We start from the raw sequence: 12,868 nt of genomic DNA, 5'->3' as shown, positions 1-12,868 counted from the left end.
GATGGCTTTGGTACAATCACAAACAAATGGGAGACAGAGAATATCCATTCATTGTCTGGGTCAGTACCAGACGAGTGGCAGACTTGGGTGGTGGTTCCCCTATTTAAAAAAGGGAATGAGATCCTGCCTAAAGAGGAGAAGTTAAGGTATCGTGGTGTCTCGTTCTCGAGTGAGGGGGTAAGGGAGTTCCGATCAATCTTTATCCCGACCCTCACCTACTTATGACCAAAAGAACGAGATCCCGGATCCAAGCGGTTGAAATGTTTTTTCACTGACTGGAGGCGGGCGTCTCCCTTAAAGATAAGGTGAGGAGATCTGTTGCTCAGGAGAGACTCTGAGGAGAGCCGCTGCTTCTCCGCATTGAGAGGAGTCCGTTCGGTTCGGGCATCTCAGGAGGATGCCTCCTGGACGTGTCCTTCAGAGATGTTTCAGGCACCAGCACAGCTGGGGGGAGACCGAGGGGTCGACCCCGGACCAGGTGGAGGGATTATATCTCTTCCATAGCCTGGGAGTGTCTCAGGATCCTCCATTCGGCATGAAATATTTGGAGAAAATCTTTGTGTTTCAAAAGGCGTGGCTGCATAATACAGACACAAACAAATGTAATTTTGTTTTTGTTTACAAGAAATACAAACCAAACTAAATTCCTGACAGTTTCAACATATAAGTTCTCAACATTCTCGGTATCTAAGTCAACAAACAACAGAGAATGTGTTTGAAACCGAACTAAATAAACAAATAAACCACCCCATCATCAAAACAAAATGTAGTAGCCCTGCCATTAGCTGAAAGGACGCATGGTGGTGGGGTCCCAAAACCTCTTCCACCATTGCATTCATGATGTTAAGATGAATTATAAAACATGTCAGCGGATGCTACACAGAGTTTACATACATATATATGCAGTTAAGTGTCATAATGTTTCTCTCGCAGTGGGTATTTATGACACTTAACTTCAACTGTCCGTGTCTGAAGTGGTTGTTCAATAGGTGTGCAGCGCCACCTGTCGGCCATGACAAGACCCTACAGCTTCCTCACAACAATTGATAGTATTGATGTCATAGCGCCAGTGGCCTGCTGTTCATGTTGAGGATAAAAACCTGCACAAGTCTGGCGTGAACAGCGACAGTGTGTTGACTGTGACCAAGTTGACTTTGCTGCATTGACTGACAGGTCTGTCTCACACACAACACATACCTGACATGTGATGTAATAAACAACAAAGAGATGTGAACGCTCTTAATAACAATAGTAAAACACTCTTAATTCAAGCGCAGCAATGTCTTGTAGTGATACAATTCAACAGTACAAAATCTCCCCAGGGCTGAGGGAAGGTATTATCGATTGCTTGTATAAGCATTTAGGAGAAATGCGCTGGCTCTTTGCTTTAGTTTTATCATCCATCTTTCATTTGCAGCATGGAGTGAGAGATTAAGTCATGCTTGCTAATCCTCACAAGCTGGGACCGATGCAGGAGCGGCTCCTCTGGCTGCATCGCTCCTCCACTTCACACCATTACAACCTCGATACTACAGTATTTCTCAACCCACTGGCATTCACTTCTGCCTTAACTCTGCTGCCTTGGTAGCTCTGGCTGCTTGTGGCGGTTGGAACAGTCGGCCTGTGTTGTTGTTGTTGTGGTTGTTGTTGCCATTGGAGTCTGGCTCTTCACTGTCAATAGAATTCAGTCAATCATCCCCAGAGGTCCTGCACAGCCATAAACAACAATATAACTTAAGTTTCTACAACACAGCTGCGTCAACTACACGACAATAAGGCAAACGTGGTGAGCTAAACACGTCAGGAGGAAACCACCTCACTAGAAAATAAAGAAAACATATTCATAAAGGGGGGAAACAATACAAACTTCCTGAAATATACAGAGCTTATCTATGCGTTGTGATTCAGTACTTCAAGGCGACACGGAATAGCCATGAAAATACCTCGACTAAACTCGCATGTGCTTAATAAAGAAACTAAAAGAAACCCCTCAGTACTTCTTTGGAAGGTCGGGAGCCGGCTATTTCCTGGAAGAGATGTCGCTACGCACATTTTAAAGTCGTTTAACCCAAGTTGTCCAATCGAATATGCGTTCATGTTCTATCTTGACAGCTAGTTTGCATCCTAAACGTTGTATCTGAACGTTTAAGAATAAACTCGTTATTGATTTTGTCACTCAGAAGGCGCGCGGTTACCGAAACAAACCAGACATTACACCCAGCCAGTGTAAACACAGTGGCCTAGTTAGCCGCAGCTAACTTTAGCAATTCACGTCCGGGTTTATTTTTAGACGTTTGATTCTTTTCAGACACCTACACGGTCTTGGAATTGAAGGGTTATAGATCGCGACAACGTCGACGAGTTCGGTAAAGAATGTGGCATTCATTTTCTATTGCGCCGCCCCAAGCAGATGCTATTAGCATTAGCCACAACTGCAACTGTGTCAGTGGCGGAATCTACAACACTACAAACATATGTCAGAAAACGTGTCGTTTATTAGTTTTATTTTAAAAAGCATAGTGTGAAAGGCTTCACACTTTATGAGAGGATGCAGTGTTTCGAATGGGAGCGGCGCTACGCGGAACTCCCATGCTCGTTAGCTTATCCTTAGCTTATGACTTTTGACAGCGTCAACACGACGTAACTAGAAACTGGAGGCGCAGTCGTGTTGTTCAAAACGATTCCACACCGCTCCGTCCGCTGGTACCAGGATTATCAAAGCAGTTCAAGCTCGCCTGACCCACCCTTCGACAACGAGGGGATCGAGGATGCGCTCGTGTCGGCAGCCTGGCGTTAAATGTGGTTTGTTTACGCTGAACCCGGAGCTCTGTAAACCGCCGTCTCAACGTATCAATCCGCGCAAAAAAGACAAACTATTAACACGGGGAATATCCGCGTGCTATTTCGAACAAAACATTGCCACTGTGTGTGTTCAACTCATACAACACCACCACTTCATAAAACAGGTGAAACTGTGATATTTGACGTTCAAACATATAACACGGACTATTTTTCAGTGGCGGCTGGCTTCACATTGCTTAAAGCAGGGGTGGTTCAGGCAGGACATTGTAAACTCGGATGTTCAAGCAGCGACCAAAACGTTCACAACTATCCATTATTATGGGGTGTAGTCTATATTCCGTCAAGTGTCAATAGGATTTATGTCGTCACAAAGAAGCCTTTTGATTGACCAGCTTGTAAAATTTAAATACACACCCCTCGGTTGGAAGATAGAAGCTCCCGTAATAAAGCCCGGTACTGCTTTCTTGCTCTGCGCGACGTATTTCAGATTGACGTCTAAACTGTCCAATGAGAAAATACCTCAAGCTTGGCAACAGCAAAATTGTAGTTTTGCCCAATCATGAAAGAGAAGGATGGGTCTTAACGGCATGAAGATTCTTGCCGTCAATTGGTCCGCCTCGCTGTCAGTCACCCATGCTTTATGGGTGCTGTAGTTTAGAGTGGAGCTCGTGTTCCTGTTCTCCAATCAGACGGAAACTCTGTTTCCCATAGTGCAGTCGGGCTAGAAAGTAGCGACAGGCGCGCGACAAGAGGCGGAGTTGCTATATAACCACGAGCTCCGTTTCGTCGAGCAGCACACTGGACAATGTTGTGACGGCGGGACGTCGTCTGCGAGTGAGCGGTGGTTGTAGCAGCATCGAAACAGTTAATGGTAGTCAGCGACAGTTGCTCTGTCAAACCCTGTGAGGAGTAACAAGTGCCGCTGCTCCGAAGCCGACTTTTTCGTTCACTTTCAGCTTTTTAACTGATCCCCACTCTTTGTGGAATAGATAGACAGATATATTTTTGGTGATATTTAACTTTTCCGGACAAGTTTTATTTTGCGGGAATGAGTATGCGCCAACATTGTGACAAGTGAGCGAGCCAGCAGGATGACAGAAGCGACGGACGGGACCCCTCACCTGAGCGCACCGAGCAGCCCATCAGGTGGGTGCAGCGGAGCCGCTCCGGAGCATCTCCCCGCCAGCCACCGTGCTGTGCCAGTCAACGGCGACAGGGGCCGACAGAGAGCCCACAAGCAGAGGCAGCGGGCGGAGAACTGTGGACAGATCAACGCGGACAAGTTGTGGCAAACGAAAGGCGGACAGACGGGGGTGTGTTCGGTATTGAACGCCAAAGGTTCGGTGGCAGAGAAGAAGCCGGAAAGTCACGGCGAGGACAAGGAGGGCAGCATCCAGAACGACTCCGACACCGGCTTGGATGCGCGCCTGGGCAAGAAGCGGCACCGCCGCCGGACCTCCAAGAAGAAGCGCAGCTGGAAGCCGTACTGCAAACTTTCCTGGGAGGAGAAGAAGGCTCTGGAGGAGCGGGAGACCGTGCGAGCCTCCCGCTTGAGGGAGGAGATGTTCGCCAAGGGACTCCCGGTGGCTCCGTACAACACCACCCAGTTCCTGATGGACGAGCACGACCGAGAGGAGCCCGACCTCAACACCGAGACCGGTGTTCGGCGGCCCTCCGGCGTCCGCAGCCGCATGGAGGACACCGGCAGCGAGGAGGACTTCTTCGACGAGGACGAAGATGAAGATGACGGCAGCGGCGGGGGCAGCGACGGCATCGGGAGGCCCGGCAACGCAGGTGGAGAGTTTCTCCAGAGAGACTTTTCCGAAACCTACGAGATGTACCACAGGGAGAGTCTGCAAAACATGACCAAGCAGGAGCTGGTCCAAGAGTACCTTGAGCTGGAGAAGTGCATGTCCCGGCTGGAGGAGGAGAACAACCGGTTGCGGCGTGCCCTGGAGCCCGGAGGTCAGACCGTGGAGAGCTCCCTGCTCCGACTCAAAGAGCTGGAGAGAGAACTGGAGAAACTCAAGGCTCAAAACACCGAGCTCCTTCAGCAGAACCAGCCCAGCCTGGACCAGAACCAGGGCTCCGCCGACTAGGGACACATGTCACCTCTTTTAAAAAGGTAAACATGGGACTATTTTGTTTCTTAAGACGTGTCATCAGTTTCCTGTGTCATCTGGACTTTGCACTGAAGTACTTTCAAATAGTTGGGGCGAAGGAAATGTTCGAATGAAATCAAGCTTTTTTTTTTTTTTGTTAAGAGAAAGTATTTCTTTGTTTCCTGAATCAGGTTCTCAACAATCAGTGACAACATTTTGACTTTTATGTTTCATCTCCCTATAAAGATCCAACCCACTCACAGAACCACCAGTCAATTGCTCCGGATGGTCAAAATCCAATTCAAACATTTTAACAGTTGTGTGTTAACAAGAGTTGAAATAAAAACGTTGAAATTCAAACGGTGGCGTCTTTGTGTTTATGGCGGCTTTTATTTTGGTGAGGAAGTGCCCCGGACTCAGAGCGAAAAAGGAAGAGTCCACGGGGCTGAGACGGAGGGGGAGGGGGGAGGGGAAGTGGTGGCTCTATGGAGGTTAACCCACTCTGGGGTTAAATCTGTGGAGCGTCAGCAGGGTTGGATAGTTCATACAGGAGGAGCTGTGAAGTGGATCGACATTTTCTCTGAAGGCCTCTTGCTTCTCCAAGCTCTACATCCAGGCAACCTCTCGGACGGTTCACGATTACATCACAGCAGTGACAAACGAACCCAAATGAGGAAGGTGAAACGCACTGTCTCCTCATTACGATCCTCTTTTTCTCCTTCACTACTGCACTTTGCTGCCGCAGTGGTCAGTACCTGGTTGGTTAGTCATCGCTGTTCTGCTCATGTCAATACACTGACATATTGTTTTAATCGTGCAACGACTGAAAACAACTGCTGTTTCAGAAATATCACAGTTCTTAGGTGAAATAAAACAAAATGAATCTAGAAGTTGGCGACTTTAGCATTGGATCTCTTAAGCAAATAATTGTGTGGATAAGGTAATACGATGGATCTAAATTGATGTGCAGCACATGGTCAAAATCTTAATGAAATTGATGCTGCTTTACTTGATATGAACGTTGCTCCTCTTAAAACTTGTCAACGTGAGACTGGATCAGATGGGCGTTTCTCAGGCTTGAGCTCATGAGGTGGTTCAGGGAAGATACGCTATTACAGACAACCAGGAAAGAGCAGCCAAAACTACGTCAGCTCCCTGTGCTCCCTGTTTGTGTTGTGGGGACTTGAGAGTGTGTGAAGGGAATTCATGATCTTCAATGTAGAGAGCAGGGTTGTTGTTCACAGGTTTGACCCGAGCAAGAGTGTGTGGCACCCAAGCGCAGCGCAGAGGGACCTGGACAGACGAGTGCTTACTCCAAGTTTTGCTCCACTTCTATTATATATATATATAGTGGTGGGACTTTAACAAGTTATTTTTTAAATTTAATATTATAATATTGAAATTTTTACATAAATATTTTCAACACATTAAAAGAGCTTTAGTTGAAATAAGGCTATATAAAACTTGAACTTGAATATAGCCACCATCGTGATTTATTGTGCTGTTGTCAAACTGATGCAAAATAAATGTAATAAGTTTAAATGTATGTACGTATTTTTATATTTATCCCTATTTAATTAATTAAAAGTTTCAAATTGCCATAGACAACCGTACTTTTTTTTTTTAAATAATAAACACAAAAAAAGTGTAAAGTGTAAACAGAAAGATTTCTGTGTACACGTACTATAATTTGGTGACTCAAAGTCTCACAAGCACAAATGTGATTTAAGTTCCTGAAAACAAATCATTTGTGATTCGTTGGTTTCCTGGCGAACCACTAGGGGGAGCCCAAGCATCCCGAAGAACACCACGTCCAACCATGCAGTCACACATGTTTAAACATATTTCTGTTTATTTACATCACATAACGTTGCTTTAAAGCACGCAGCCATGTTGTTGTTTTTTTCTTATTCAAGCGGACAAACTTTTCAAGAGTCCAGTTCTATTAGCCAAAATGTACACAGTATGTTACAAATAAAGGGAGTATGTACAACAAGGACGACAGTTAACATCACATTTCAGACGTGTCTTTGTATTGAGACGTGGTGCGCGAGGAGTTTGCTCAGGCTGTTGGTTGGCTGTACCATGTCAGAGAGGGAGTGAACTGGGTCTGGTTCTATAGCAGCATCAGTAGTCACTGTGGATGTTAGAAGGCAAAGAGAGTGCATAGACCTGTGTCCTTGGCTTGTGCTTCTGTGAGAAACCGCTTGTTTCACGTACAAATCTCTGGATAATACACAGTGAGGAAGAGAAACAACAGGAGGACCGAACATGGCACCACACCACAGAAAACATTCCAGAGTTCAGGCACTTGTTGAAAGGAAATCTTGAGGTAAACACAAGATTTGTTTCCGCGTGGACTGAAAATGGGCTCAGCAGACCTGGCTCAGGCTAATGTACCATAGATGCCGTGAGATAAATACACGTTCATTTTAAGGTTCAGTAACTGGTCGGACATCGAAGTGCAGCGCAAACTTTACTGCTGCTGGGATTTTAACGGAGCGTATCTCACACCGACTTCTGCTTTCTGAGCTTACTTCGATAAGCCTCGCAAATCTTCGGAAACAGTCATAGGACCAAGACTCATAACCCATGTCGACAGATTCTACAGAGGGTTTTCACCGACCTCACGGTTTAGAGAGTGAGCGCAGCCATGTTGGAGGGGTAAACTCAGGGCACCTCACTGATCTATACGAGCTCAAGATGCAAAGGTACATGGGGAAGAATATGGGCCGCTGAACTGGACGCTTTATTTGGAAAGATGGTGTTCTCTTGACTGTGTAAGTCCATTACAGCCTCCCTCGCTTTGCCTGAATAACAAACCAAAAAAGCCATCTCAGCACAAAGGGAAAGACGTTTTGCACTTCATGTTAATGCTGGACAATTTATTTTATTTAAAACCCAGTCTTTGAAAATGTGAAATATTCTTCAAATATGTTTAACATTTAGTTCTAAGTTGTATTGTCAATGACATTACTAGGTAGTTTATAAGCTACAAGTGTACAGTCAACTGTAGTTGTCCTTCAATAAATCCTGATATAATAGTCATAATTGTTTTGTTGACAACAAACTTGAATGTTGTCCGGAGTTTTCCCTCGTACATGCTGGTTTAGCTTGGCTTTGTTCTCCGCGATTGGTGGTAACTTTACGGAGTTGATGCCTTGTTTACCAGCGAGTGCCTCCAACATGGCAACTTCTGGTTTTAAAGGCTTGAAAACGCTGTTGTAGGGCAGGTTATACACCAATAACATTTCTGCTGACGCAGACTACTTCTGTTTACAAACGGAATTCAGTCCGCTTCAAACCACAACCTCATATTCAGAGGCGCAGCTTTATTGCCACCTCAGCTCTCCAAATCTCCAATCATCCACAAACTCAGTCCTTCCGTAACAGAAACTTACGACTGCGCATTCACCAGAATTTCAGTTTAACAGATTCGTCAGAGCCTTCTTTTAGGTTTGGCGAGCCCTTCACAATAACATGAGCTATGTCTTAGAACTATGCCTGCTGTCTAAGAATAAGCGCAGAGAAGCGGTCAGCGATGCAGGGGACAATAATTCTTTATTAAAGTGACTTCAATACGCTTCGGTAAAGTCTATTTGAGATGCTGTCTCCTGTCATGAACCCGGGATCTCTGACAATTTCTCCTCCACAGCGCTGAGCATCGCAGACAAAATGGGACTTTTGAACCGTGTCCGACATCATCACCATAAACATACATTTTTATTTTAATACAAAATATATATATATATAATATATTGAATATAAAACAAACAGGAAATATATTAAGGGAAACATTTCAAGTAGCATCTTGAAAAGAAACAAGCGGCGATGCGCTTATGTAAACCATAAAAAAAAAGACTTAAAAAACATATTTACAAGGTTAACTTAACAAGGCTTTGTACAAATGTTACAAAATTATTAAACCACATAGCGACACCAACAAAGACATTTTTTGGACAACGAGAGAGAGACGAGTGTGTTGTGTGTGCGTGTAAACTGTGGGACAGTGAGTGTGGTCTGGAAGACTGACATAACTGGTATCAAGCTCAGACTATTGGACCATATCAACCATACTGCCTTTTTACAGTGTTAGGAAACACATGTAATGCGTGGCCTGCGCTCGCTTCTCTGAGTGAAAATGAGGATTCAAGATGATGAACTGACTTTTAATGTCCACAAATCAGTCTGTTTTCGACTGATATATTGTTTAAGTGAGAGATGAGGAACATGCGTGAGCAAAGTCCCGCTGCTTGACATTTAAAACTGTTTCAATGGTGGTCGTCTTGAATGCAAGTGAGTGAACACATTTTAGCTCTTGGGATTGACATCTGTCCTGTGATGGAACCTGGATATTGCCCTGCTACACTCTCGGCTGTGTGTTTCAGGTAAAGGTTTTTTTTTAGTCTGTTTGAAGAAAGCACCATTGGTCAGAACCGTAGCTAGGACTTGGCCTCTGCGGCCTGTTAAGGAGCAGGGAGTGATATACTTGGCATGTCTTATGAGGTCTGAGTGTGTTCTGTAAAAGCACACAGAGAGGACACAATGCTTTGGCAACGGTGGAGCGCCCCCTGCTATGCAAACTGAGCTTATGCGACGGTGGCTATTGCGCCTGGCAACAGACCCGAGAGTCTACTGACCTGCAGCTCAAAGGTACTGGTGGAATCTAGAGGGCGGGGCCTGACGTGCTCCTGGGTCAAGCCCCTCGGCCTCCCGAGGCAGCCCGGTAGTTTTCTCCTGGTTTGGGGAGATGGGAGACAAAGGGAACTCGGTGACTGTCAGCGGGGGTCTTTTGTCGGGGGTCTCCGTCGGGGAGGCCACCACGGTGTGTCTGCGCCACGCTCGCCTCTTCCGCCGCGTCTCAGGGGACAGCGGCTTCCTCAGTCCCACGCTGCGCAGGTCGTCGGCGGAGCCGAGCAGTCGCGTTCGCACCGGGTCCTTCTGCGCCCTGGTGGGGGTGAAGGACGCAGCTTCGCTGGGCGGGACGGCCGCTCTGCTGCCCCCCAGACGGAGACTCTCCTGGCTACTGCAGGAGGATGGGTTGGTCCGGGATGGCTCTCTCCTCACCTCCGACCCGGACTCGCCACTCTGAGTGGTACCGGACAGCTCCAACAGGTCCAGCGATCGGGCTTTGACCTTCTCTCCCTTCAGCTTCTTCCTGGCCAGAGTGTCACACTGGATGAGCTTGTGAGAGTTGAAGGAGGGACGAGAGTGGAGTCTGTGAGAGGTGGAGGAGGAGGATGAAGGCGTGGTGGAGCGAGCGCCTCCTTCGCTCCTCTCCGCAGGCTCCGGTGTGGCCAGGAGGTTAGTGGGCAAGAGAATGGGGGGCTTGTAGTGAGTGTAAAGGTAGCTGCGTGGCGCTGACAATGGAGTGCTCTCCGCTGCTGCTTTGTCGGGCCACTCCTGCGTGAGGGAGCGCGACACGAAGCCGCTCTCGTTGTCGGTCTCGCTCACCAGCTCACTGTGCTCGTCGTCGGCATCATCGCCTCGTCCTTCCGAGCCCAGGCTCCGCCCTAACGTGGACAAGGTGGAGTAACCAGATACGATGGAGCGAGCGTCCTCTGGAGCCCTCCACACCGGCACCTTCACCTTCCCCTGTCCCTCGTCCTCAGGAGCCTGACCCCCTCCTGACTCCTCCTCTCTACAGCTGGAAACCACCACCACGTCCTCTTCTACTTTCTCTACAATTTCCTCATCTTCATCCTCCTCCCCGTCATCCTCCTCCTCGCCTTCTGCCCGCGGTGCTGTGTCCCTGACCGGTGACTCCTCTTCCCCTTCCTCCTCCGCTCCTGCGTGGACAGGTTTGACTGGCTCCTGCTCCGAGTCGTCGTCGGTGCTGCTGCCCATTCGCCTCCCGTTGTGGCGTTTCCTGCGCTTGCGGCCCGTCACCGCTGACATGATCGACAGAGTCAGGAAGTCCTTCGCTGTCAGGTCTCTCTTTGACCCCCATGACGCCTGGGACCACATTTTTAAGCATCAGAACCGTGTTTGAATGACAGTGAATTGCGGGATGGTGTTACCTTTGACTTTGCTGAGTCACTGTTGGTTGAGTCTGATGACAAACAGAGCAGAAACACTTTAGTAATGGAACACTGACCAATGAAGAGGAAGGAGGGTTTTGAAGGAACAAAGACAGATGCTGCACCGCGTTGAGACTGTTGTGGCAAACTAGGCGCATCAGTTGGGTCTGAGTGATAATAACTATCTAACTACATTTGAATTTCTTGAATCTCACCAAGCGGTTAACGTGTGTTTTAAAAGTCAGACCTTTCGGTTCAGGTCTCTGAGTTGTGGATCTGATCTGAAGGTAACTCGCAATGCAGCAGCTGTGTCAGTATAGGTGGTTTAAACCTAACATTCCAGGGTGCCCTTTGACCCTCGGGCAACAACAGAATGTGGATTGGTACACATGGAGGAAGGGGAAACCACAACACACAGTGGCAATGCCACCAAAGACTGACGGTTATCAACCAGTGACAGGAGCAGAAATGAAGTGCAGCAGACAGTATCCACCCATACACACACACACAGACTCGGCACAGACAAGTGGAACAATGTTCTGGTCTTAAAGTTCCAATGGGAATTTGGGCGCCGGCCTCATCAGATTGGTAACTGTTTCCCCAAATTGCCGCCGCACTACAGTGACAATGCCACTCACTCAGTGATGGAGATAATAATCTCTTAGCCATGAAGCCAAACCTGAAAGAAACCAGCACAATATTTCGTCACGGCGTCACAGTGACCAGTGAGAGGGACTGGAGTGATCAGTCAAGTCAGAAGCCAACAGGCGAAGAAGGGCAGATCACAGAATTGTTGTGTTATTAATCATTTTGGGGCGGAGATCACGGTCTATATTACGGTAAACGGTGACCAATTGAATTTACCCGAATCTGAATGAGGAAGTCCACTGAGCGATTACGTCACTGTAGTGGAGGCGCCATCTAGTGTTGAAAACCGTCAACTACAACGCAGCCTTTTTCTTTCTTGGATCAAAACAATGTTTGAATTATGTACCCATTTGAAAAGGCCTTCCAAGTTATTGTGAGCAATATTACCATGGATCCATTCAATGGTATGAAAGATAATAGTCACCACAAAATATATTGTGGGACAACAGTATATTATTGTCATCGTAAAAAATTTACATTTACACATTACATTTTTTTTTTTCATTTAAAATACGAAATACGTGGGAGCAAAGAGTAGTCCGCATCTCCACAAGAAGGACTAAAAAGGGCGAAGACCAACAGCAGGGGGAGCTGTCTCTCAGTGACAGTTACACTGAGACTGAGAGGGAGACTCAAGGTTTTGTGGGAGGGACAGCACATCATCTCACAGTCACAGAACGATCACACATGGCTGAACACGCACACACACAGAGGCAGGGAAGATCCCATCCTACCGCAGTGGCTGCTCCACAGGCTCAGCTGAGAGAAGGAAAATGCAGAAACGCACAGAGAAAGAATGACAGATGAGCAACATGAAGGGAAACCAAAACCAATTCAAGAAGAGTCTCGAAAAGCAGAAACACAGCAGACACTTGAGGAGATCTCCACATGTTCATGCTGCGCTCTAGTTCTGATCAGATGTAGGGCATGCTTGCTCTGAATAGATTCCAGGTATCTGATGCTAAAACATTTATTAATTATCACTGTCAGGAATGTTTTATGACAAGTAGAGAATGTCCTGTCGGTCAAAGCCGAACGCAGCATTTCAGTCAGTTGTTTGTTAAGCAAAGAGACGTTTACATGAACAGCAATATTCAATATATATGAAATGGGGAATAAAATAAATGTAGAAAGGTATGTGATCGGCTTACGAGGCTTCAAGAAGCAGTGTCAGTTTTTTAGAGCCCACTAGGTGGCACTCTCTGCTCTAAAATCTTCAGATCTGTGCAACCATTTCAATGAAACCTCAGCTCATTTTGCAGTTGACAGCACCACCAATTGAAGTCACTGTTTCAT

At 46.8% G+C, this 12,868-nt stretch overlaps 2 protein-coding genes across 10 annotated transcripts in view; one reads left to right on the top strand and one right to left on the bottom strand.

The window, feature by feature from the left end:
* Nucleotides 1–3,581: 3,581 nt before the first annotated feature.
* hexim1 (HEXIM P-TEFb complex subunit 1) lies at nt 3,582–5,264 on the top strand. Its single transcript, XM_053852089.1, has one exon. It carries the CDS (start codon nt 3,894–3,896, stop codon nt 4,899–4,901), a length of 1,008 nt encoding a protein of 335 aa, XP_053708064.1. The 5' UTR covers nt 3,582–3,893; the 3' UTR covers nt 4,902–5,264.
* Nucleotides 5,265–6,494: 1,230 nt separating this feature from the next.
* The window catches only part of arhgap23a (Rho GTPase activating protein 23a), a 63,088-nt gene continuing 56,714 nt past the window's right edge, over nt 6,495–12,868 (bottom strand). For all 9 annotated transcript variants that reach the window (XM_053850831.1, XM_053850826.1, XM_053850827.1 and 6 more), the window contains 2 exons: nt 10,925–10,956; nt 6,495–10,859 (listed from right to left, as the gene is read on the bottom strand). In XM_053850831.1, the coding sequence (XP_053706806.1) occupies nt 9,552–10,859; nt 10,925–10,956 (1,340 nt within the window). In that variant the 3' untranslated portion in view covers nt 6,495–9,551. The remainder of the gene's footprint in view (nt 10,860–10,924; nt 10,957–12,868) is intronic.

This window comes from Synchiropus splendidus, chromosome 19 (genome assembly GCF_027744825.2).
Source record: "Synchiropus splendidus isolate RoL2022-P1 chromosome 19, RoL_Sspl_1.0, whole genome shotgun sequence".
NCBI classification, from domain to species: Eukaryota; Metazoa; Chordata; class Actinopteri; order Syngnathiformes; family Callionymidae; genus Synchiropus; species Synchiropus splendidus.
The sequence above is the reverse complement of the archived record's forward strand: the minus strand, read 5'-3'. Positions and strand labels throughout refer to the sequence as shown.

What these genes read in the sequence shown, in the direction of transcription:
- hexim1 (XM_053852089.1), top strand. Translation starts at nt 3,894, where the DNA reads ATGACAGAAGCGACGGACGGGACCCCTCACCTGAGCGCACCGAGCAGC.